Raw genomic sequence first — 27,285 nt, 5'->3', positions numbered from 1 at the left:
CTGTAGCTAAGCCTGGACATAAGTAAGCTGGACCACGGACTCTAACCGGGTACTGTAGCCAAAACCAGATCACAGGTAAGCTGGACCACGGACTCTAACTGGGTACTGTAGCTAAGCCTGGACATAAGTAAGCTGGACCACGGACTCTAACCGGGTACTGTAGCCGAAACCAGATCACAGGTAAGCTGGACCACGGACTCTAACCGGGTATTTGTAGCAGGTAGAAAAGCAGGGCATTATGGATACAAGGTCATAAGCTGAGTTACCGACTATCAGACTCAAGTCTGCTATATCAGTCTACAAGGAGCTGACCGTCCGAAACGACGTCGGAAAAAGTTCTACTGCCCAACGACATCTGAAATCTCGCAAGTGTATGACAACACTAGTCTAAGCCTAGACTAAGGCCAAACATACTTCAAATCAATATTATCATATACATCACAAAGTATGGATGTTCAATAGTATCAAGAGACATGCTGTCGTAATCCAACACTTTCCCGAAATAAGGTCTAAGGCAGGAATTATAGAAATTTAGCGTGCTCGACACCCGAACCCCTCCATACTCAAGCAAATCAATAAACAAATGCCTAAACATGCTCAATCTCACGAGAGAAAACCATAGCCTACCTGAAAGCCGACCACACGTGCTCCGACTCACGGTACCGGATCTTTTCCCCTCCGAACGGTCTCCAAATGCTTCCCCACTAACAAAAGGTTAATCACCTCGTCATTACGAATATATTGACACTAAAATTATATTTTTCGGAGACGGACCCAAAATCGGGTCTAAAACGGGATTGTGGGGCCCACAATTAGAATCTCAAAATCGAATCCGTGGAAACGTCCCAAATGCCTTACTAAACTAATACCCCAAAATTTTAGCACAAACAGATGCTTAAAACACCGCAAATCAGCCACAACAATTAAAAGTAGCAGCCCCTAGTTCACCAATTTTCAGAAAAACGAGACCCTTTCAACCCAAACAGATTATACCACGACGATCCTTGCGAAAAACTCTACAAGTTAGCCACAAGAATGACTCAAAACGGACTTACGATGATCAAGATCTCACATTTCAAAATTCAACAACAAAACCATCCGGAAATCACCCTGGTAGTGGCTAAAAATCGATTTCTTACCTCAAATGAAGCCTCCCCTCGTGTTTCTGAGACCACCGCTAGATTCCCCTCGAAATTCTCTTGAAGTTTGCCTTTTGAATCACTTAATTTGGACTCAAAATGAAGGAGCAATCTCAAGTTGAAGTTGAAGGAAAAAATTGGACGAATTTCGTCTTAAATTCTGGAAATTTCCAGATTTCACTCTCTGCCACGTGTCGTCACGTGGCTCTGCCACGTCACCGCAGCGTCAAAATTCTACAACCCTTCAAACTTAAATTTCGATGTTTCGAACTCGTTCGGAGTCGGAAAAAATACAAACCTTATATGAAATCTGATTGGAAATGATATTTCAGACTCAACGGTGAATGCGGAATTTCCATTTGGAGCTCGCTTCGATGAAAAGTGGGTCCCACACCCAGTATCATTTTGAACCAGATTCCACAACTGCTATCTAAAATCTCGGGAAGTGAACAAAGGGTCGTTCTAGACCAAAATCGATCTTTCGAAGCTAACCTAGCTGTCAGAATTTTCATCTGAGCACGACTTCCAAGAAGGTTGACCAAAGTCAACTTTTCAAGTCATTATAGTCCTACATCAGAAAACCCTCAAATACTTTAACATCCCCCCAAGCTCTCCACCCTCATCATGTCTTGCATCAGTAATAGCACTATTGTCATCCTTGTCAATGTAAGGAGAACTGATTTCTTTAAGACCTCTAGGGGGAGACCCCATGTCCCCCTATTTCTTTATCATGTGTATGGAAAGGCTCTCAGGGACATTCAAACAATTGTAGTGTAAAAGCATTGGACCCCCATAACTATCACTACAAGAGGACCCAAAATATCCCACCTGTTCTTTGCTGATGACCTTTGCCTTTTTGCTAGAGCTGTAAACAGAAACTGCATCACCATTTCCAAAATTCTCAATGACTTCTGTACCAACTCTGGCCAAAGAGTCAACTTCTCTAAGTCCAAAGCCATCCACTCAAAAAACTCCACTACTCATACCAGAATCATGTGTTCCACCACTTTTGGCATGAAGAACTCTGAAGCCTTTGGTAAGTACTTGGGTTTTCCTATTTTCCATCAGAAACCTAGGAATGTTGACTTTCACCACATCATTGAAAACATGAGAAAGAAAATGGCTGGATGGAAGACCAAGTTCCTTAATATGACTGGTAAGGTAGTTCTTGCAAAGGCCACTCTCAGCAGCATGCCCTCTCACGTGATGCAATACATAAGGATACCAGCCAAGATCACTGACACAATGAACAAAATTCAAAGGGACTTCATCTGGGGGACAACAAGGAAAATCCACCTTCTCAATTGGGACACCATTACTAACAACAAGATCATGGGAGGCCTGAGCATCTTTTCTAAAATAAAGAACAGAGCTATCTTATCAAGCCTAGCATGAAGAATCATACAAAATCCTAATAAACTCTGGCGCAAAGTCCTGATGAGAAAGTACCACAGACCCAACACAAACTCCGAATACAGAGTGGAGAAACATTCAAAATGGATGAGTGGATAATGCTGAAGCAACAAAATGGGTGGTGCATAAGGGAGACAAAGTCAGATTCATGAAGGATAACTGGCTCCCACACCATGACACTCTACGGAGAACAGTCCAAGGCCTAATGACAAATGAAGAAGATGAAATCAAAGTTGCTGACGTATACCAAAATAGAATGTGGAATTTTGACAAACTTTCCTTTGAGCTACCTGAAAGCACCAAAAGCATTATTAGGAGCTACCCTTTTTCAAAAGAAAGCACCAAAGAAGACTGCTTAGTCTATGGACTCACAAATGATGGACTATTCTCAACAAGTACAACTTACAACCACATCAAGGGCAAACTTGCTAAGAAAACATTGGAGCCTAATGCGAGATTTAAATGGATCTGGAAGGCAAATGCACCAAACAAAATTAGAGCCTTCCTTTGGCTTTTGTACCATCGCAGACTGTCCACTAATCAATCCCTAAAGGACAAAGGGATGAGTGTCAAGCTGCTTTTGGAATTCTTAAATCGACTCACTGGTCCCATGCAAGCCGTTAAGGCGAGATTATTCCCGCAAGGGCGGGGCCACTGTAGCGGGGTGAGTACCGTTGTGGCGAGACAGTCGCGAGGTGGGGGTGGGGTTGGGTAGGGAGGGGTATTTTTATTGGGGGGTTGTGTAGGTAGGGGTATTTCTATTTGAGGGTGGTTGGGTAGGGAAGGGTATTTCTATTTGGGGGGGGGGAGTTGGGTAGGGAGGGGTATTTCTATTTGGGGGTGGGGTGGGGTTGGTAGGGAGGGGTATTTCTATTGGGGGGTTGGGTAGGGAGGGGTATTTCTATTGGGGGGTTGGGTAGGTAGGGGTATTTCTATTTGGGGGGTGGGGTCGGGTAGGGAGGTGGTATTTCTATTGGGGTGGTTGGGTAGGGAGAGGTCTGTTCACGTGAGTTAGCGGAAGAAAAAAATGGAGGGATTAAAGATTATTATTTTTTAATTAATGGGAAATAATTGAATATTAAAAAGATAGATTTGTTGCATGAAAGTAAGATGGATATAAAAGCGTGAAATACAATTACGATTCATAATAAGGATTGGAGGCTCTATACCAAAATGGACACGAATTATAAATTCTTTTAAATAAATTTGAAATAGTGTTTTTCCTTTATTAAATCATAGTGTAAGTATTTAAAACTTTTTTTCTTATTTATTACTACTATCTTATGGCCAAAATTAAGTCAATTAACAATGTCTTTCTCTATATATGCTTATTTTCTATGGAGTAGCAGTAAAAAATGACGATTATTTTCTTCCTTATTTTTTATGGAGATGCAGAACATAAATTTTAAATATATTTCCTCTGTTTTAAAATATTCGTAATATTTCGCTTTTTGAGAGTCAATTTGCCATTTTTTAAAAGATAAATATGATTTGATTTATTTGATATATTAAAATTAAAGTTTAGAAATTTAAAATCTATACGGAAAGTATTATAAATTATAGTTTTTCTCATGCAAATATAATTTTAAATAATACATCGTTATTAAATGTTGGTCAAAACTCATATCATTTGACTCTTGAAAAAATAATGTATTAAAATGAGAAAAATATATAATAAAAAAAAGAGAGATTAAATAAATAGAAATCTTGGCTCACGAGATATAAGCTTATGATATGAGCTCATCATAGATTTAACCGTCAAATAACGAATTAACGGATGAAATCTTCATATATTTATGCATACAAATATATTTTTTTAATCTAAAGTACATCACAAGCTTCTTTTTATCTTTTAACGTAAATATTCAAAAAAAAAATTAAAAAAATCCATACCATATAAAAAAAAAAAAATCTACTCAAAGTCCTGTTTTTAAAATATGTTAACATCGATACTCAAATGGTCAACTTTTTACTTTGCAACTGTCCCCTTGTTGAACAGTTATCTATTACATTTTCTTGGCTACTCAATCATTTGAAAATTGTTGGTCCTCACGTTGAAGCATACATTATTGCTCTATAGATTCTGTGGAGATATCTTGTTTCTTTTTCATACAAGGGAGAAAACTTACTTCACTTGATAACCTTGATTGTGAAGGCAAAATGTGTGAATCCCTATATGATTTTGTTCATTTAACTCAACTGGTGATGCTTTCAATTATACATACTACAAGGGAAGGGGTAAGCAATTCAATTGTGCTTTAGCACTCCTCTATATGGCCTGAATTTTCACTCTGCTTGTTTGCAGGATCTTCATCTTATTTATTATGCTTATTCTTTTCCAAAATTCGTCAGTCTGAAAGTGCTTTTGGTGGAATTAAATCCGTCTAACATCTCGGGTTACTTTAGTTCACTAGTTGCTACACCTGTAAGGCTAAAGTTGACAATCAAGGTAATATATTAAACACAATATTTGTTTCTTTGTATGTTGTTGGAGAACAACTATATATATACATAAATCCCTCCCTTTTACCTTTTTCAGATTGACAGGTACATTATGGGGTTTGAGTATATATTCCGGTTTTCAAAGGCCAAAACAAACTAAACTGGATGATGGGTTCAAAAATTATCTAGCTGTTTTGCTTTAAGAATATAGTTTGTGGGAACTTACTTGTGATTTGATTTGAGGCTTATGTGCTCAATAATTCAAGTACAAATGGTATAAAAATATAGTTCAGTTTTGCTCGTTAAGTACAAAGGGGTTGGGGTATTTTCTTTTGAACTCCTGTACAGAAATAGAAATTAGGGCTCCTTCTCTGTCTCTCTGAGTTAGTTGCATCTAATTGATGCAAAATGGAGTTACAATCAAACCTTTAGTTTTCTTTATTTCCCTGTAAGGAATTTTATTTATATATGTATATCTGTTTTGTTTTTAAATTAAAAGTTGGAGCTTGTTTTGGGGAATTGTTTTAGACAAACAATTTTCAAATTTTTTATATTGAGTGATGATATGACATCATTACACACTAAATCTAGATTGGATATTAAAAGGGATTACCAGACATAACACAATATATATCTTCTGATCGAGCCCCATGGTCTGTCACTATGACTCGTGAAATAGAAAGAATTACAATATCCATTACACCTAAAACTAACCAGGATTTCAGTCTAAGCCATGAATACTCTCATGCACAGATACATTCAAAGTAAATGATGCTGAAGACATAACAATGAAAATGCACACTTCCGACAAAAAGTTCAATTTGATTTTGCCAGTTGACATGTCCACCTTATTAGATGCACAAACATTAACCATTAGAAACATTACACTGGGGCTCATGTTATTATTCAGCCCTTCCAATTATCCTTTCGTTGCCTGATTTCACGCATGGCTTCAACAGGAGACTTGCACCCCACTTTATCCTGTTTAGCAAGCAAAAAATCCTTGTTAAAAGAAGCTTTGTAGCACATGAAGACGAGCATAATTTATCATTTTGTCGGCTGAGTCACACACTTCGGTCCCGACTCTATGCTAATTTATCATCTGACATGCAATAAAAGAGGTAGGTATTACAGAACTATTGTTTACCTGAACCTCTGGAAGATCAACCCGCATGAATGGGTTACTCTCAAATTCTTCCTGAATAGTCGATGGAATAGTTGGAAGGCCTACTCTTCTCTGACGCTCAGCCCATGCCAACTTTTGTGCAATTTTGGCATTGTCCGGTTCAACTGTTAATGCAAACTGCAAATTTTTCACTGTGTACTGCAAATCACTTAACAAACATTAGGAGTATCTTAGAGAGTATAGAATGGCAGCTAAAACCAAAAATGAGAAAGTCATGTTGAGAAATTGGCAACACTACATGAACGAGCACCTACAATATGAGAGAGGCATACAGTAATGCATTCAAAAATTATTTGTGGAAAAGAAGTTCAATTTCCGTGTTGGATAACATTCATGTATGTATGCTCAGATCACCTTACCCTGGAGTTACCTTTATTTGAACGCTTGAAGCATGTGAATGAGAGCACTAACACAATGAATTTGTATTGATAGGAGAGGCAGGCAGGGTAATTAGAGAGGGGATGAGGGAGAATAAGCGGGAGGGTATTTTTAGTCTGCCTAAGAAGTAATTTTTCTCCTTTATCATTATTTTTTGGGGGTAGAGGAGGGGGTTTAAGTTCTCCTTAAGTTCAAATGCTCTCACTGGAGGAAAAAAAAAATTAGATACAAGGATTTAAAGTCGGAGAATAATTCTGATATAGAACAGCCGCCAGGAGGGTCATACATATACAAGTATTGGAATCAAAACTACTGAATGTGTCTTCTTAATGGAGGTTCATTGGAATGCAGCAGTGTCTTACAGTTGAGGACATCTTTTCACAAGAGAAACCTTAGAATACTTGCACAGGCCAAATACATGTGATATATTACACACATTTGGAGAGAGCTTTTTGCATGTGAGTGAGTACATGCAAGGTGGTACTATATGAATTTTTCATTTGTCCTTCCTTCCAAAGTGTTCATCAAACCGAATGCAAATAGACTATCATATCTGGTACACCAAGTCTAAAGAGGAGGAAAATTAAAGGAGGAACTCTTTTGATTAGTAAAAACGAGAAATAATTTCTCTGTGCTATAAAGATAAACTAGAGCTGAGGAGCTAAAGTTACTCTAGTCCTTAACACATGGACAAAGAAAAGGCAATTTAACCACAAGTTCTTCTCACTTTTTCACTCTTTTATCAAAGCAATTTTCACTCTTACTGAAAATTGTACAAATGTGGCACATTAGAGAATCTAGAATCTAATCTGAGACCACTATATGAAGACACAGAATAACTCTTTTCTTTAAGAAAAAATTATAAGAGCATGCACACATTACCTCATGACCACAATATACCAGAGTTGGCTTTGGCAAAGAACCTAATGTCACACAGAGTGATTGATACATTTGTTCTGCAGTGCCTTCAAAAAACTTACCGCAACCAGCTATAAACTGCAAGACAAAAAGATGGAAATGTTCAGAGAAAGCTATTTTGACCATCCAACAGTATAATAATACAATTTTTTGAAAGAGGCTGTCCGTCCACAATAGCTCCTCCTGCTCACATTGTCAGACAATCTTATGGTTTCAAATATTGGTTAGTTGCTTTGTATTCCACATTTAGCAAAACTTGCATGGAGTGGTTAGAATTCCTATCATCTTCTCCCAAAATAAAACCTTTTCAAATCCATACACCTATATTCCAAGATAGAGCAGAGAAAGCTGGAAGAAGTAGACAGTAAGCCAAATTGGGTTCAACCCATCACTTCCTTTCTAAATCTTGAGCAAAGTTATAGTGAACCACTTAAGGAGGTTGAATCTAAAGATTCTTGTGTTATCTATTGTAACACCTCAAAGTTGAGAGATATTTACCAGAAAAAAAGAAAGAAGAAGCAGATGGATTTGGCATTGTGATTGCAAGGTATCAGCCTAAAGATTTAGAGCTGCGCATACAAAGAGGACAGAGGAATGAGAGTGAAATTGTAAATAAAGCATGGTAGGGATATTGATGATGAAGAGGAAGTGTTTTCCTCGGTGGAAAAAATAACTCGCCAGCAAGGGGAATCGAGGACCTCATCTTATTAATCGACAGGTACTCTTTTGATTTTGATTTATTTTGAAAACATGGATATACCTGTGTCTTTAAGTTGACTCTGCATATGAAGGGTGTTCAAGAAACCTCTCCTCTGGTTTATGCACCAGAAAACTTTATCACTTTCATTAAATTCTTATTCAATAAAAGATGAAATTTCATTAAATCTGCTGCAGTGTGTACAACAAAAGCAGATACAAATTCCCATTGAATCCTGTAGGAAGCTAATTAAGTATGAGAATTTCAGCATTCTCTATATATTCATTTCACACCAAAATGGAGCAACCAGCGGCAGTTGAACTATTCTTCCTCATTCGCTCTGCCTTACGCTCAAAGCATTTCAAGTTCCTTTCTTTATCTCCATAACCTGTTCAATTTTCCCCTTAGAACAAAACTGGAAGAAAAGAAAACTCTCATCAATTGAACACTAGGAGCTACCTTGATCTCTGAATATACATTCAAGATCATATGTTGTTTTGATGATTGACAATCATTGTACAAATGACAATCTACGCACAAGAAGAATGACGGAAGAAGTACAGGAACCAGGTCCTTAACAGATCTCCGAAAGGAACTGGTGAAGTTGGCAACACTGCAGGGGAACTGCTCAGATTGAGCAGAACGGGAGATGGTTTTGGGTCACCAAGAAGAAGCTATTCCACGAGCACAAAAAAGAAAACCTTAAGAATTGATTACATTCTTAGTTGATTGTAGAAGGTGTTGTTTTGTATTGTAAGGGACTTCATTGACTGGGTAGAGTCATTGAACAGTCAGGCGACAGAGCCTGCAATTGAGAGTATTGTTGGGGAGAGGGGTAGGTACTGTTAGGAACAATTCCTTAGCTGTACAAAAAAAATGGTAACCTTCAATTACTCTAGTTTTAGTGAAGAGTTGAGGAAAATCCTATAGAGAGATAGGTCATGGTTTTTGCCTCTCTTGAGCAAGGAGTTTTCCACGTAAAAATCCTTATGTTTATTTATTATACCGCACTTCAGCTTCTTGCATAATTACTCAAAGAACCAGGTTTTTCGAGACAGTAGTCGCAGCAAAATAACAGTCTTTCCGCAATGATTTTCATCAGGAAGGAACACCCTCCCTGAAATAACAAAACTATAAACAAACAGAAGCAATAGAATGATGAGAGCAATAATATAGGTAAAATGAATAGGTGCACCATGAATGACCTAAAAACAGGAAACAATGAGCAAAAAGTATGTGCTAGTTGCACAAGAAGTATAATTCTATTAAACAAATTCTAAAAGTAGAAAGCTTCTCTTGCCACAAAGCAAGATGTACCCTGTACAGGAACCAACTATTAATTAAGTTCTATGTGCTCCTAAAAGATTTAGAGGTAGAAACCTCCACTCACCAATGTATCCCCAGTAAAAACAGCAGGATCCTCTCCCTCTTTGTCAGTAACATAGTAGCTTATATGACCTTTGGTGTGGCTGAGAGGAAAAAAAAGCAATTAATTTTGTGAGAAATGATCGTGTAGGATAACGAGATGAGATACAATTCCCTATATGAGTCTGTTCCAGAGATTATAATGGTATGTTTCATAAGATCCATTGAGCCTACTGCTATGCAAGAGATATTTCCAAAATGAGTAAAGCTTTTTTTCATTAGAATCAAGAGGCAGGGTCATCAAAGAAGAGTATCCAAATAACGAAAGCAGTTGAGTCCTTGACAAAAAATCAGTATTAAGAACATCAAATTTAAAAATTAGTAACGGAAGGAGATAGTAAACAAACTTTAAATCACTTACGCTGGTGTGTGAAGAGCTAAGATGCTGATGTCAACACCAAGGGATACCCTGTCACCATTTTCAACTTTATCTGTACAACCCCTCACATTATCAACTGATCCACCATAAATTTTTATTCCAGGAACGAGCTGCTTTATTTTATCATTTCCTCCAGCATGATCCCTGAAATGCGTTGTTGTTCATCAGGATCAGATAAATGCAGATCCCACAGATGTCCTAAATAGATGTTTACAGCATATGCAGACAAATAAATGTAAGATATCCTACAGTTGATTCGTTTGTCCTAAAACATGTGTTCCCATGGTGTGCTGTTCGACCTATGCTAGCCATGGATCAAGCTTGTGAATTGTTTTCCCCTCTTGGAATATGTGTAAACTAAATAACGTCCAGAGAACAAATGGAAAGAAAAAGAAGAAAACAGTGTAAATGACAACCCATCAGAAATGAATTAGTTTTAATTAGATAGCGCTCGTCCTAAAAGCAGCTAAGTTACAATCACATACCCTCCTCAAACAAACCAACTATCAATCCACCACCACCACCCAAAAAAATAGCACAGATCAAACATCATTGGTTCATAGGATATTATCCTCGAAAGATTCAGTTCCCAAGTCCCAATTGATCCCCCAAAAACTGCTTCTTTGCTTTTCAAGATCTGATCCCCCAATACTCTAGGAATATTCTCCTTTGCACTACATTCAACACCTCAAGAGGAGGCCCTCTGCAAATTTGCAATTTCCAACTTTTCAGTCTCACGTAATTGTGTCCATCTTAGTTGTAATAGCAAATATATTATTATAGCTGAGATATTGTTTCGATCCGTATCTTATTTCTGATTTATCAAACTATAAGTTATAAACTATTATACTCTCTTTCCTAATTTGCATGACACACTCTCCGTTTTTGGATGTCCCAAAATGTTTGATAGTATTCAATTTTTCACAACTTTCAAGGATTCAATTATTTTGTTTAACTATTCAAATTTTAACTTAGATGTGATGTTATCTCTATCGAACAAACTTTCAACCATTATATTATAATAATTTCTTCTACCAACACTAATAAAGCATATAAGTCAATGAACATCTTAAAAGCTCTATGGCGTGTCAACAACGTCATATAAATGTGATGGAGTGGGCACCTATTATCAACATTTTTTTCAAGAGATATCTTTCTTGGGCTGAAACAAGGAGAATTTGGGATTTCAAGTTCACAGAATGCCCAAATTTGTCCCTATACTGATCTGAAGAAACAAAAGTAACCTGTTTTTAAGGAGAACTGATGCCATATGAAAAGCAAGCATGATCAAACGGTCCCACAAATCTTTTTCCCTAATTACAAGACAATATGTCATAAGCTTGCCTTTGCCAACAGTCGTCCAACTAGTAGGCCAGGTTCAAAAACTCACGTGCCCTTATTTATAAACTTGAAAATAGCAATTTCAGGATAATTCATCATACATCAGACTGAATTGATCATCCCCTTAGAATAATTTGACCATGTCGATAACAGCTTCTTGGGCATGAATACTATTTCAGCAATTACTTGCACATATTAAACTTCAAAATTTATATGATGACTGAGATACATAAACACTAGCCTAAAGGTATATCTGAATTGAATTATTGGTTTCAAACCTTCAACTCTCAACATATATTTTCAAGTTCATTTAATGAACAAACACAACTTATGAATTACACAAAAAAAAAAAAATCCAATTTCAGCTTCCAGCACTGTTTTGCTCAACTTTTAAATAAAATATTGTTCAGATGCCTACTAAGAAAGACTTAATTAGAAGTGTGAACAGACCAGTGGTGATGAGTGGTGAGAACAAACTTGAGGTCAACTTCGTTCTCTTGAGCAACTCTGAGGACCTTGTGCGGCTCGACAGGGTCTACCACCGCAGCTTCCTTAGTAGTTTCATCGATGATCCTGCCGAAATTCATGGAAATAGAAAGAAAAAAAAACCCTAATAAATAAATCTGATATGAATTAGAAAATCGAAATAGATATTCTGATATCTAATATACATATAGGAATAGTTGTCATCTAAGCATGGGATGTGAAGAACTTTCATCTCCGACTCTGACTCCGGCGCCGATCAGATTTTACCACTTCACCTCTCTCAACTTCGATAAGCAAAGAGGACAGGGGACTAAAATGACGTGGATAAGGTTCGAGCTTACACAGCGTTTAGCAATTGACGTGGCAGAGAAAATTATAGGGAGTAGCTCTCTTTCGCTGGGATAGAAATCAAAATTTTTGAGACACCCATCATGGACAATTTGGTCATCAAAATTATTGTGCCGAGTATTTTAAAAACAGTCTCTCGAGCTCCCATCATGGACTATTTGGTCATCAAAATTATTATGCTGAGTATTTTGAAAACGATCTCTCGATCTTCACAAGTTCAGGTGAGTATTGTTGTTGTTGTTGGTCATCAAAATTATTTGATTTTTTTCCCTTTCATTTGAAAGATTAGTGTCCGATAATAAAATTTTTATAGGCGTTTGATCATGTTTCATTATAAAATATGAAAAAATAAATTTTATTTATAAAGTAAAAAATGATATTTGAATTGGAATTACATTTGATCATAAGAACTGATTAGTGTTTTTTTTAATTTCTTATGAATACTTTTGAGCAAAAAAGAGAAAATACATCGATCGGTTTGCTTTGATTCAGTTTAGAGTACATTATCAAAGATATATGCTTTGATTGGTGGTCCTTCGACAATCAATAGAACCAAATAAGAATTTTTTAGTAACTAAGGTGACCAAGAAAGCAATTGCCCCCAACTGAATTAAGAGGTAAAAAGCCGCACCTCATAAAGTAGAACATCAGGATCATTTAAAACAAAGGTGGAGAATCGAACCCTCCTCACCATGAGTTTAGGCAACAACCAACCAACTAAGTTACTATATATCCCGACACAAAACTAATCTGTGACTTTAGAAAAAAAATAATAAAAAGACGGGATAAAATACAAGTATATGACCCAATCCCCATGTCATAAAAATTCCTCATTTTGCCTACATCAGAGGACATAGTTTATCCTTACTCTTACATCTTGAGACAATTGAGCACTGATATTTTTGAATCATTTGATGAGAAAAGTGGAAGCATCACTTATTGCCACTTCCTTAAATAATGTTGGAGCAGTAGAAATATTTCCTCTAGTAGCTGATGAGACAACGAAAAAATCATCATCATTCATTGCAGCTCTATGGGCCAGAAATTGCTTTGTAGCCTTCTTTCTCCAGAACTTTAGCTATTGATATGTCTCCAGTCTTCACGATTCTCCCTTTCTCCTGCAAATGGAATTCAGATATTAACTAGTGACAACTAAAATAATGAAAAGGTAGAGCCAAAATACACGTATAACACAAAAACTATTCCGTAAAGGGATTTGATATTCTTCGGCATCCTTTACTATTTAGTGACAAGGGCAAAAGACAAAGCAAACAAAAGTCAAACCCTGATTAACTAAGCAATGAAGACTCTAATAAACAATCCAAATCATGAGTACTATCAAAACCGTACCAACAGTGGGGAAAGCTTAAAGAAGATAAATACTACAAAAATCTTGGGCAGCTTATCTATATGATATAACAGATGAGTATCATAATACAGCTACATCCTTAGTGTACCATTCAAGCTACCTAAATGAGGAAGATTACAGAATCAGAATGTAGATCATATGAAGAAACAAATTATATTTGGCAAATCTAGAATGTAGTGTTACTTGCTTTTAGAAACTTTTAAGTGAAAAAGAATAGTTCATTATTTCCTAATGCTGGTAAGGTATCAACCCTCTTCTACTTTACTTCTTATCACAAACCAAATCTAGTGGTCAATCTGTTTCTTTTCCGTTCAGCTTAGTTGAGTAGGCACTTGCTTACCATGATATGGATATATGTCGGCTTGATGAATTCTAATAATCGTAAGTAATGCGTAATCATCAACACCGAATTCTTTGGCGATAGAAGTCCATTTACTGCCTTTGCTACGTCTCGAAGTGCGTCAACATCTAAACCAGAATCAATCTCATCCAGTATTGCCAAGTCAGCCCCGAGAACCTGTATCAAACAAGAAACTTTAGAAAGCTCAGACACTTGTGACTTTCAGTCAAATGCTTATTATAGTTAAGAACAGAAACCATCTCTTCCTTCGATATAAAACTAAATTAAGTTCTATAATTTCAATATTCCGATCTGAAAAGTAAAGACCAACTTGAGAAGTATATTAAAGAAGTCATAATCATACAGTAACTCAAAAATTGGTTACCATAGACCCTAGATCATATTGGATACTCATTAAACAGCAGCCTTGAAACATAAACATTGATGTCATGGTCATGATTGGAGAAGGAAAGATAGGGAGCATGGAATACCGCTAGTTGCAGAATCTCATTGCGCTTCCTTTCTCCACCACTGAATCCTTCATTTACATTTCTGTTCAAGAAGTCTATCTTCATGTTGACAAGTTCAAGCTTCGGGGCAATGTACCCGTAAAACTGCACATGAGAATTATCCAAGATTGGAAATACCTATCTGCCTCTTCTAGTTGAGAAACAATAAGGCATAAAATTCCCTATGATGGACGCTAATATTCATTAAATATGAAGGTCACATGTAGATACCTCAATTGGTCCCAGCTCTGGCAGTCCAAGTTTCCTCCTTTGAGCATTATACGCCATGTTAAGAAAGTCAATATTGCTTACTCCAGGTATGGCAACTGGGGACTGGAAGCTCATAAAAAGACCAGCAAGAGATCTTTCCTCAGGTTCCATCTCAAGTAGATTCTCACCTTTAAATGACACGGTGCCTCCTGTAATTTCATAATCTGGATGCCCAACAAGAACCTGAAACAATTCAGTCCATACCAAAAGTTCTGATCAAGGAACAACATTTCATTGCAAAGAGCAATCATGACCACAGGTGAGTTTGCAAGGAGACATATGGAGAAAAAAGAGAAAGTGAAGTTGAGAAACTAGTTTTGAGTATTTCATGTGAATAATGGTTCACTCACAAATTATTAATATTTTCCACCAGAAACTCATGTCCTAATATAATCAACTTCCAAATACCCCTTTTCAGCTTGAACTTCAAAAACTTTTTATTTCCAATTCAACCAAATATTGTCCAAATGCCTACTAAAGACCAAGTAAAACAAAATGAGATGACCAACCAAAGAGATCATTCAAAAGAATAAAAAGGAATTTGTCTTTTGTTATAAAACATAAGGGAGACGAAGAAACGTAGAATAGCCAAGGAAAAGGCGTATGCACAAATAACATCACCCAAGAACCAAGATCAATTACAATAATCAATAATACTATTCCAGATGTGCAAAGAACTAGGTAAGTGTGAAACAGGAGAGAAAATAAGAGCTATTGGGGCTTAAATTACTATGTTTCATGTCCTAAAAAGAAAAAGAAACCAAAACCTAATTACAATAGGAATAAATGAAGCTACGTACTATAATTACACATTCTAGAATATACAATTCTACAAGGATTCTAACACTCCCCTCAAGCTGGTGAATACAAACTATATGTCCCACGCTTGCTACATATATAATCTGTTTTGGGACCAGCCAGGGACTTGAAGAATATATCTGCAAGCTAGTCAGTCATTTGACCGCACAAACCTTGTGACGACGTCTCAGACAAGACAAAATGACAATCAATCTCTATGTGTTTGGTCCTCGTGTGAAACACTAGATCCAATGCAATGTGAAGTGCAACTTCATTTTCACACACAAGTTCCATTTCCTTAACCTCTCCAAGATTTAACTCATTGGTAGTTGCTTGATCCACATTAGTTCACATGTCGCCACCGACATATCTCAATATTCTGCTTCTACACTATTGGGGTTTATATAAGAGAGAACTCGCCTTGATTATTCCCTCAAACTATTGGAGTTTAAATAATATGTTTACATGTCCTAGAAAAAGGAAATCAAACTTAATTACAATAGGAGTAAGTTAAGCTACCTATTATAATTACACATTCTAGAATTTCTACAAGGATTCTAACTTAAGAAAATTCTAAAAGCACAATAACAGATCCAAGGAAAACAAGAAAAAAGCACTAACCTTGGCAAAGGTGCTCTTTCCAGAACCATTCTTACCCATTACAGCATGAACCTGTTTCAATACAATACATAGTCAGAACTTGGACAATTATATTCTGCTTATGTCCATGCCAAAAGGGATGGGTAAGCCTCATCTCATTGGAAAAATAACAAAAACTGGAACAAAACTGAATAAGACAAAAGAAGAAATTTTGTTGTTAATCTTGTCCGATTGACCTTTTATCCCGTTTATTGCTCAATTTTTCCAATATAAGAAAACAAAGAAAATTGTTGTTAATGTCGAATTCATCTAACCACTTATCCAGTAGTACCAATTTCTTAAATATACACAAATTTCCTCCCATTTTTCCTTCCACAGAAAGACCAACATAAATCACTAAATTGAATTATCAAAAAATACAACAAACTATATTCCTACTAATTCAGAACACACAAATACTTAATAGCTTCGGTATAGCTATCGATTATAACTAAACTTCAATAGAACTATGATATACCTCTAGAACTACCAAATATAGCTAAAAATTTGGGTACAATTATGAAATACAGCTAAAAACTTGGGTAAATTGATCATCAAATATAGCTACAACTTAGGTAGAATGATGAAGCAGAACCATCAATTGTAAGTAATAACTCAGATATAATTATCTAATTCATGGAAAGGAGATTGAATACCTCGCCTTGGCGGACAGTGAGGTTAACACCATTGAGAATTTGCTGCTTTGACTCGACTATGACAGCGCATAGGTCCCGGACTTCAAGTAAAACCTTGGGCGAGTCATCACAGCGGTCGGTGGCGGAAGACGACGGAGACTCGACGCTGACGGTGGCTTTCACTGTGAAAGTGCAGCGAACTCCGGGAAAACAACGGCGATGTGAAGGGAAGAAAGAGATGTTGTTTTTGAAGGAGAGAAGTGGGGAAGTAGAAGAACAACTGGGACTGAAAACAGCCATAGGAACAAGTTTGATAAGTGGAAATCCGTTTAACGACTTCTGAATTCTGATTGCATCAAGCTCACTTTTTTCAGACAAAAACGAAATAAAAACAACGAAACAAAAAAGGGTGCCCAGAGTGCACGCGGTCGAGGAGTATTCTTTGGGTCTATCGTGATTGGGCTTTGTTGGACTAATATGGAAAAATTACCTAATTACACTTACTTCATTATCATATATATACTTATTATTATTATTTATATTTTTAAAATACTACGTATCTTATTATTAATTAGTATATTCAGAAAAATACATTTAGATACATATATTTTTGCTACCAAATACACTAGAATAGGAAGAGAGGTGATCGAGATTCGTTATGTATCTCAAATATATATGAATCACATTAGATACACAGTAGATACATGTATCTGTATATATCTTGTGGGATTCACATGTATCTGGGATACGAGATACATTAGAGAATGGTGAACGAGATGGGAAAGAAGCGAGGGAGGCGAGCAAGATTTGTTATGTATCCCAAATACATGCGAATTCACTTGGATATAATGTATTTATAACAAATTACACTTAATTTTGACCTCATTTATCTCAAGATACATGAAATTGGATGTATCTGGACGCACACAAATCTAATAAGTTACGCAATATTGCAAACTAGAGTGTATCTAAGTAATCAACTCATAAACTAGTGAAATTTATGTAAGTTCCTCGACAAAATATCTATTGGATAAAAAATGGGACTTACCTAAATATGTTGTATTAAGAAAATATTTATCATTCGTAGCAATAACATATTTTTCATTTGAACACTTATAATATAGTTTTAATATATATTATAGAAAAACAGTTTATAAAACACATATAGTACAACTTTTAATTATGTATGACACATTTATCACACATTTTAATACACTTATAATACATTGTGTCAATTTCTTATCAAACCAACATAATATATTTTAAAACACTTATAATACATCTATATTTCATGCATAATTTATTTTTAATACATAATGCAAATTTATTATAGTATTGTTATATATTAGTATAAATAATTTAATAAATAAAAAATATTGCTAAAATCAGTAATTATTTATTAAAAATACTCACTCAAATAATTTTTCAATCAAATTATCTACCTAAAATAACTTAATTATCACTTATCGTCCAAAATGGTTATTCCTCCACTTTTCTATTCCAACGAAGTGTAACTTTCTTCTTCTTTCAACCATTAAAGGATTTTGTTTTTCTCTTCCTTCCTCCTTCCTCTTCTTGTTTGCTGCTTTCCTTCTTCTATGTGACTGAAAACGTGAAAGAAAAATTAAGATTCCATGTTTAATTATTAAAATTTCTTCAAAATTTGATGTGTCACAAACATGGATTGTTTCAAATGAATAATACATCAAAAAATTTAAAATATGGAGAAAAGCTCATATATAAAATTTAGGATTGTTTGAAGGAGATTTTGAGTTGATCTGAATTTGATGACTCCATTAGCGATTAAAGTTTCTTCAAAGCTTGATGTTAAATTTCAATGTGTCGCAAACATACATCGTTTCAAGTTAATAATATCTCAAAGACTCGAAACATTGCTGAGAAAAGATCATATCCAAAAATTGGTACTTTTTACGGGAGATTTGAGTTGATCGAGGTTGGAAAAAAATTAGCCTGCAATGTATAATATCATATAAACAACATATATGGATCTATATACATCTTTGATACATAGTTATACCTTATTTATACACATTTATTTATTATATATACACAATTATACATATTTATACAATATAGATACATTACATATAACCATTTTTGTTGAAATTTTTTTGTTGTCTATATATAGTTACGTAAGAATTCCATATCTTTTTCGGTGAAGTGTACACATATTTGTAAATTTTATGGGTTGTCCTATTTTGATTGTGTCATTTAAGCTTTTTTAAAAGCAATTTCGCTAGGCAATGTGTGCCTAGGGCTACTTTTATTAATAAAGAGAAGATGATCTCAATGACAAAAGTACAAGCAAGGAGAATGACAAAAGTACAAGCAATGGGGCTTGACCTTACCTTACTAATCTTAATGAGGTAACGAACCTCTACTAATTAACAAGCATGAAGAAAATAAGAGCTAGAGAAAACTAGATATTCTATGATCATCTTAGAATTTATAATACACTATGTGATGATACTACAAATGAGGATGCTTACGTAATGCAAAAATAAAAAATCTAAGAATAAAAGCTGAGTTATCAACCTCAATCTTCATTTTATATATGTAAAAATTAAAAGAGATGGATTGCCCGTGTAAAGTAACCTGGAGTATTTCCCTCTTGTCTTCTTCGTCAAATTTGTCTAACAAAACTTGATAGTTCTTCACTTCTTTTTGGATTTACTGGATCATGTTATTGTTGAAACTGTCATATGATTTTGCTCTGCCAGTCGCATTGGTAGGTGCCTTGGAATAAATTCCTCAATCACCTTACCATCCTAACTATGTTGTCTTTCATGTGTCTTTTTTTTTGTTTTTGTTGCTTCCACTTCTTTGTTGCCTAGGCGAGAGATCTCCATCCTTGGCTACCTTATCAAATAATAGGTCTAGCATCTCATCCTCATCATCTTCATCAAACTTTTCACTGCCCAAGTCACTATCATAAGTTGTAGTTGGACTAAGTCTTGAAACACCAGCTTCTGGCTCATGGCTTTTTTCCAATACCTTGGTGGTAATGGTCAAGATCTTTTTGGAGTCATCAATTGTCATTGCCATAGATGGATTTGCCTTACTTGAAGGCACAAATATGGGTGCTTGAGGACTTAACTTACTCCTTGCAGGTGCAGAAATATGTTATTTTTTCTCAACTAAATCTGCCCATCTAGAATCACATGTTTCCTTCCCCAAACTCTTGTCATTCCTTTTGGAGATTGACTGTTGTCCAAATATTTGCTCTCCAAGCGACTCCAATGATGGAGAATTAGGAACATCATGATTCGAGGTGTTGATTGTTGCCATAGGTTGTTTGACCATTGTGTTTTCTTTATTCAACATTGCGGCATGTGACTCCTTGATTATTCTAGTAGTTTATGGATTAGAAACTTGAAGAATTGGAGTGGATAATGCATGGAGCTCTTGATAGGAATTGATCATTAAGGTATCAAAGGTGTTAGAGCACACAACCTTACTTGATACTTTATCAAAATTTATCGTTTGCTCCTTGCGTGTTGGGTTAGTGCAATCTAGGTGTTGTAGTTTGGTATTACCTGGAGAAAACGGTTTGCTTGGTTCTTCAGTCCAGCCTCCCTTATCATTGTCCTTCAAAGTGAAGTCATGATCACATGTATCACCAAATTCAAAAATTTGATCCAAATTCTCTTCACACTGCTACACCTTGTTAACCTGTCCAGAATCTTCAATCGTGGCCAAACTAGGATCTTTCCTAGATAAAACACCAGCAGTAGGTAGTTTAGGATTCGAAACTAGACCAGACCCCAAATTAATCACAGGAACCACCGAATCAATAGTAACACCTTCCTTTGCACCCAAAACCAAAGTCTGTGAGACCGTAGCTAAGGTGCAATTTAGCGTAACTGTAGTATTAAGAGTATCATATTGAACACAAGTATCTACAACTCGATCTCCATTATTTTTAATGGCTTCCACCATTGTTATTTCATCATTATTTGCATTTGCAACTCGAATATTATCATCAATACTTTGATCTATGTTTGCTAGTCCCCTCTTCTCATTTAAAATTTATCGCAAATCACCTTGAAATTTCTCACCATTGAATTGTTCATCTCCAACCACTCCATTATCTTTGCGATTGTTATCTTGATTTATTTTTCAAAATCAATCGACAACCATTTTCATCGTGACCTTGATGCTTACAATGGTTACAATATAAAGGTAAATTATCATAAACAAATTCCTGAAAAACCTCTTGAATCTTATCGGTCTGCTCGTTCAAATACCGGAGACGCATGCATCCTCTTAGGCAGCTTGTCCATAAGATCGAGTATCACCTTCACCCTAGCAGTGCTAGGCCTTGTCAATAGCTATTGGCCTTCCAACCACTGATGCCATCAACAACAAGGATCTCTTGGCAAATAAATCTAGTGATAATCGAGGCAACGAAATCCACACTGCGGCCATTGAAGATTCTTCTCTTGAATTGAAATCTATTGTCCAAGGAAATACCCTATAAAGATGTTGTTGTCCATGAAAAGGCAAAAAACTTACCGATTTTGATAGAGTAACCACATAATCTTCATATTGGTCTATCCTTAGTAGAATATGTCTACGAGCAAGTAAACCAACTAAACAGTTTCCTTTAATGCCCAAGTGTTTAGGTAAAACTGTTCGCAAATCCTTCACTTCTAGTATATCGGATGAGAACTTTATAATTACAGCTTGATGTAATCCTTCTTCCTGTGCGAAAACCTGGCGTTCTCCCTTTGTGAATTGAATTGTAGGCTCTCCATGTACATATTGAATCTGTTTCAACTGATTTTTTATCAAATTTTGGACAGCTTAATTTGTGGTTAATCGAGTAGCAAAGGGTGTTTGTTGATTAGGATTAGCGTTTGTCTCTCTCACAACCAAAGGCTGGGGAGAGATGTGCGCAGACATGGCTGCTGCTAGGGTTTAGGGTCCGCTGCTCTCGTAGCAGCCTTTCATCTATATAATCTATATAAGTCAGTGTCATTTAAGTAATACCCGTCTTATATGTTTTTTCTAATGAATACACAATATCAGATAACCTTAAGTTGGAAGAATATGTTTCTTTTTCATGCCTTTGCTTCGTATCCAGACATATATAACTGAAACTTTAGCATATTTAATATGTGACATATATGGAAAAATTGAAAAAGTGTTTACATGGGTTTGTTAGATTGTTATATTCACAAATCGACGATTATGATTTGTTTTGTTATGATACATAAAATTTATGTTTCAAATTTAAGTTTATTTGGAGTAGATTTAGGTATTTAATTATTATTTTTTGTCAAAAACTTTCAAACTCACGTACCTAAATTTCAATCCATTTTACATATAATTCATCCTATATGTGTGACTAAATTGTAGACTTGAAAAAAATAAATTAACAAACACTAGTGACCACCACAATGAGTAGGTGTTTACTACTGTATGGAAGGTACCTTATGGACTTTAATTGTAATGAATCTTACTTACATCGTTTTTAATGTTTTTTTTTCACATCAATACACTCCCCCCCACCCCCACCCCCACCCCTCCCTCTTCCTCATTGCCATGTTCAAAAGTCATGTTTTGATGAAACAAACGTGAAATAAATCTAAACGTTTGATTCTAATATAAGTACTCTCTTTTTTCTTTTTTAAATGAAAATAGTTTATGCACTGTTCTTTAATATTACTAACCCATACTTATGAAGATTTTGTGAATGATGATGAAAATTATTTTGCCAAAAAATTCAGGCCAAAGAGAGATTTATTAGAGTTTGCCCCGAACTCTCTAATCTTATTTGGATTCTATCGGTGCTTTAATTCTACAAAATTTCCTTGATACAAAAGATTTTTTGGTGGAAAAGATTTCCTTGTTGGAAAAGTGTATTTAGTTAATGTTTATCTTTAAGGAAAAATTTTGGACTTCTAAAGATCATTTCTAAATATAATATTATTCACAATGTAGTTATTTAAGAATTTTTTTTAAAGGTTAATTATTCTCTGAATATTTTAAATATTTTTTTATATTAGTTATTTCATATGTGGCAAATTGATCAAACTATATCAAAATATTATGTTTCTTTTAGTTTAGTTTTTTTGTCGTTAATTTATCGCCGTTAATATTTACAATTACTAACTGCATGACAATATGTTTACTCTGATCCCAACAATTTTAATTTTTAAGCTGCCCAAGATAATACAATCATAAGGGATAATGACATCCGTGCCCTTTATATCTGTAACTTGCTTATATAATAAGCTTCAAATTTTAGCTAGCGTAACATTTACTTCAGCTATACAACCTCAGCTCTTTATAAATTATCTAATATATTTTTCGAACCGACTGGTGTTGAAGAATCAATGGATATGAGTTGTGGTTAGGGTGAAATGTCACTATATACATATTGTTATATATTGGACTGAGCATATATATAACAAACCGTGGAAGTGTAGAGTATATTTTATGTGTAAATAGTTTTATATAAAGTCAATGTTACTTTCCTTCCATGTGTATACAAAATCTATAATAAATATGTTTCAAATCTTCATCAATAACGTGGTACCAAGTACCTCCAAGAGGAAATCTCCATAAGGGATTTATCATCCCTTTATTTCTTTTTTTAATTGAATTGGTTGTTTTGAGTAATACATTTGTAAACAAATATTCAATCTTTAGTTGCATATTTTAAGTTTTGTGCTCTTTATTTATTATGATGAACTATTCAAAACTAATAGAAAATTGTACCTTGGTTTTTAAGCATAGATTCACTCCAAAAATATGATGAAAATGAAATTCATTGGGAAAACGGTCATATATATAGCACTCCTCAATTTTGAGATTTAGAGCAGTTATATCTCTCGTTACTAAAGTGACTCACATATACCCCTACAATTACATAAATGACCATATCTAATCATGACATGTGAGATGAAATGTGTATTGGGTAAAGAAGTAGTCAAGACACGTAACCATATCTAATCATGATGTAAAACGTAGTGAAAATTACTAAAAAGCAAAATTAGACAAGAGAGTGACTGAGTCATAGAATGACGTGTGGAAGGTAATAAAAACAACGACCATACCCCAAAGTTTGAGGGCACTTATTCTTTTTGTGGTATATTACACCAACACTATTCACTCGGTGAGATTAACACAGGGCTAAGGATTAATTGGAACGCCAAGAGGTAAAGTCAGCAGCCAACACTAGCCATTATGAAACCATCTAGAAGATAACTTCATATAGTTTAGTATACTTTTTGGTATAGCCAACTGTACTTATGTTCCAAATATTTAAAAGACTAATTATCATAAGGGTTAGTTCTGGCTTGCCTCTTGCTTTCTCAATAATCAATCAATAAATTTCCAGTGCTTACATTTTAAAATTGATCAGGTCTTAAATCCTTTCACTAACCATCTTCTGCAGACTGATTAATTTTCCTAACACAATGACTTAAGTCTGTTTTTCACAAGAAGAACCAACTGATTTTTCTTCATAATCGCGCATTATTTGCACAACCTGAGTAGTAAAACATAATGAAACTACAAGATTTACGTGCAACTATCGTCTTTTTTCTATCATTGCTAGCAATTCTTCCTCACATTATTGCTAATCTTGATTCTGACAAACATGCTCTACTTCAATTTGCTGCATCTGTCCCACATCTTAGAAAACTCAACTGGAACTCTGCTTTGTCAATCTGCAATTCTTGGATTGGGATCACTTGCAACAAAGATGGAACGCGAGTCGTTGCAATTCATCTGCCTGGTGCTGGACTTACTGGCCATATCCCAGCCAACAGCATTGGCAAACTAGATGCCCTCCAAGTTCTTAGCCTAAGAGCAAACAATCTAAATGGAAATATTCCTTCTGATATTCTTTCAATACCTTCTCTTTACTCTATCTACCTTCAACATAATAACTTCTCTGGTGATATTCCTGTTTCCTTTTCATCAACACTTGGTGTACTAGATCTCTCGTTTAACTCTTTTACCGGAAAAATTCCCCTCACGATCAAGAATTTGCCTCGACTATCCATGTTGAACCTAAAGTTCAATTCATTATCTGGATCAATTCCCAATCTTGATGTCTCAAGGTTGGGCTTTTTGAATTTGAGTTACAACATGTTAAATGGCTCAGTTCCATATTCCCTCAGGAAGTTCCCACTTTCTTCTTTTGTGGGGAACTCTAATTTATGTGGAACACCTTTGAGTAGCTGTTCTTCGAGGTCTCCATCACGTAAAGGTGACAACTTTAAGAAACTTAGTAATGAAATTATCATTGCAATTGCAGTAGGTGGTCCTTCTGTTCTAATTCTCCTTGTTTTATTCATCTACTTCTGTTATTTTAACAAGAAGGTTGATAATAACACAAGCATGGTTGAAGAGAAGAATGAGAAGTTAGAAGACTTTGGAAATGGGGTTCAAGATTCTGAAAAGAACGAGTTAACGTTCTTTAAAGGGTGCTCTTATAACTTTGATCTTGAGGATCTGTTAAGTGCTTCTGCTGATTTTCTTGGTAAAGGAGTTATGGAACTGCTTACAGAGTTTCTTTGGATGAGGTATCGATGATAGTTGTGAAAAGGCTGAAGGAAGTAAGGGTTGTTAAAAAGGAGTTTGAACAGCATATGGATATTGTTGGAAAGATTACAAGGCACCCAAATATAGTGCCATTTCTTGCTTGTTATTACTCAAAGGATGAGAAACTTCTTGTTTGTGAATACGTCCCTAATGGTAGCTTGTCATCGGCCTTATATGGTATAAGCTGCTTAACTCTTCTTATATAAAACTTCTTCTTAGAACAGATCATGCTTGCTGCACATTATGCTGTTAATAGCTATTCCAATTCCGGCTTTATGCTTACATGGTCTTAGTTTAAATGGAGCGACATGATTATTGGTGGTGATTCATATAGCCGAGTAGTAGTAGTTGTTGTGTTTCGTATACATGATCTTGTTTATAACAGTTATATGCCTACTGTTAGCTTGTCAACAGCCTTGCATGGTATACAAAATTACATTGTTTATGCATGATTAAAATTACTATTTATGTATATATAGTAGATGTTGAACCCCTATGGCTTTTTCATCGTTTGAACCTCCTAAGTGAAAATCCTGGCTCTGACGGTATATGTTGCTCAACTCTGATTGGAACTGAAGGGTCATTGATCACTTGCTACAGATTATTAATGATTCCTGTTTTGGGCTTTATTCTTACATGATATTGGTTATAGCAGGTAACGGAAGAACTCGACTAGACTGGGATACCAGATTGAAGGTCTCTCTTGGAGCAGCAAAAGGAATAGCTCATATCCATTCTGAAGGTGGAGTGAAATTTACTCATGGAAACATCAAAGCATCCAACATACTTCTTACAAGGGATCTAGATGGTTGCATTTCTGATTTTGGCTTAAGCCCTTTAATGAATTACACATCCATCAAGAATAAGGCTGCTGGTTACCATGCTCCAGAAGTGATTGAAATGCGAAAAGGCACACAAAAATCAGATGTTTATAGCTTTGGAGTGTTGGTTCTTGAGTTGCTCACTGGGAAATCTCCTCTGCCATTGCCAGGGCACGAGGACGTAGTCAATTTGCCTAGATGGGTACGAGCTGTTGTTAAAGAGGAATGGACAGCTGAAGTTTTGATGCAAAACTAATGAAGTATCATAATATTCAAGAAGAGATGGTGCATATGCTTCAAATTGCACTTTTATGTGTAGCAAAGGTGCCTGACATGAGGCCTTCAATGGATGAAGTGATTAAAATGATTGAGCAAATTAAACATCTATAATCAGAGACAAGATCTTCGATTCTCCTGATCGGATGAACCAAAAAGTTTCGATTGATTATGGAGAATGCAATCATATGTCCCTGAATTAGACAGTGTTCTACCACGAGCTCTTCTCCTCGTGCTAGTCCAATGATACAGACACAATAACCGACTTACTTGTAGCTAGGAGTCTTAATGGTTGTGTTTATATATGTCAATATATTCTCTCATGTTGTATCGAATAATGAATAAAAAAGCATGATTTATTCTCGAGCAAGTATTCTTCATGTTCTAATATGGTATCAGAGCCTTCAACGGACTCGTTGACTTGATCAACTCAAGATATGGAGAATTTCTTGTTTCTTCCTTCTCTCTGTTTATGTGTGATTAATTTGTGCATAGGTCATAAGGTTGACAAGAATAGATACTCTCTTGTCTAGCCATAAACATATTTTGCAACTTACTTGGATGCTTTTACATATGAAATACTACTCTTTATGCCTTGTGCAATGATCAATATATGACCTAATTAGTAGTAGAGAATTTTGTATATTGCAAGTTGCAACATTCAAATATTAAAACAAATCAAGTACTATTATTTTTTTTGGTTAAACAAATCAAGTATTTCAAGATATTGGAATGTTCAATTTGATGAAAGTTAATGATACATACACCAAAGTGTCCTTTAGTTTGTATTAAGGAACGATTTATGTATCTAAATATTTTATTTACAGGATAGTTAATTTTTAAAAATATATTTATTCAAAACATTAGTTAATTATGGATTTGATTATTTATTTTTC

General features: G+C 35.3%; 2 protein-coding genes and 1 pseudogene across 3 annotated transcripts in view; 1 reads left to right on the top strand and 2 right to left on the bottom strand.

Moving 5' to 3' along the window:
• Positions 1-5,777: 5,777 nt before the first annotated feature.
• Positions 5,778-12,207, bottom strand: LOC125823746 (hydroxyacylglutathione hydrolase cytoplasmic). Its single transcript, XM_049503128.1, has 7 exons — positions 11,990-12,207; positions 11,769-11,891; positions 9,960-10,121; positions 9,564-9,642; positions 7,441-7,554; positions 6,142-6,318; positions 5,778-5,975 (listed from the first exon to the last, which is right to left on the bottom strand). The coding sequence occupies exons 1-7, from the start codon at positions 12,034-12,036 to the stop codon at positions 5,901-5,903; spliced, it is 777 nt and encodes a 258-aa protein (XP_049359085.1). The 5' UTR covers positions 12,037-12,207; the 3' UTR covers positions 5,778-5,900.
• A 493-nt stretch (positions 12,208-12,700) lies between these two features.
• The window catches only part of LOC125823741 (ABC transporter I family member 6, chloroplastic), a 377,846-nt gene continuing 363,261 nt past the window's right edge, over positions 12,701-27,285 (bottom strand). The window contains exons 2-7 of one of the 2 annotated variants that reach the window (XM_049503121.1): positions 16,734-17,020; positions 16,060-16,110; positions 14,602-14,823; positions 14,353-14,475; positions 13,862-14,038; positions 12,701-13,270 (exon numbers count right to left, since the gene is read on the bottom strand). In XM_049503121.1, the coding sequence (XP_049359078.1) occupies positions 13,184-13,270; positions 13,862-14,038; positions 14,353-14,475; positions 14,602-14,823; positions 16,060-16,110; positions 16,734-17,012 (939 nt within the window). In that variant the 5' untranslated portion in view covers positions 17,013-17,020 and the 3' untranslated portion in view covers positions 12,701-13,183. The remainder of the gene's footprint in view (positions 13,271-13,861; positions 14,039-14,352; positions 14,476-14,601; positions 14,824-16,059; positions 16,111-16,733; positions 17,021-27,285) is intronic. The other variant, XM_049503122.1, reaches the window with a different exon arrangement.
• LOC125823597 (probable inactive receptor kinase At5g58300) lies at positions 24,249-26,503 on the top strand (annotated as a pseudogene).

Source organism: Solanum verrucosum, unplaced genomic scaffold (assembly GCF_900185275.1).
Source record: "Solanum verrucosum unplaced genomic scaffold, falcon-dt-bn FXZP01000093.1, whole genome shotgun sequence".
NCBI lineage: Eukaryota > Viridiplantae > Streptophyta > Magnoliopsida > Solanales > Solanaceae > Solanum > Solanum verrucosum.
Note: the sequence above shows the minus strand (reverse complement) of the source record. Positions and strands in the feature narration are given on the sequence as shown.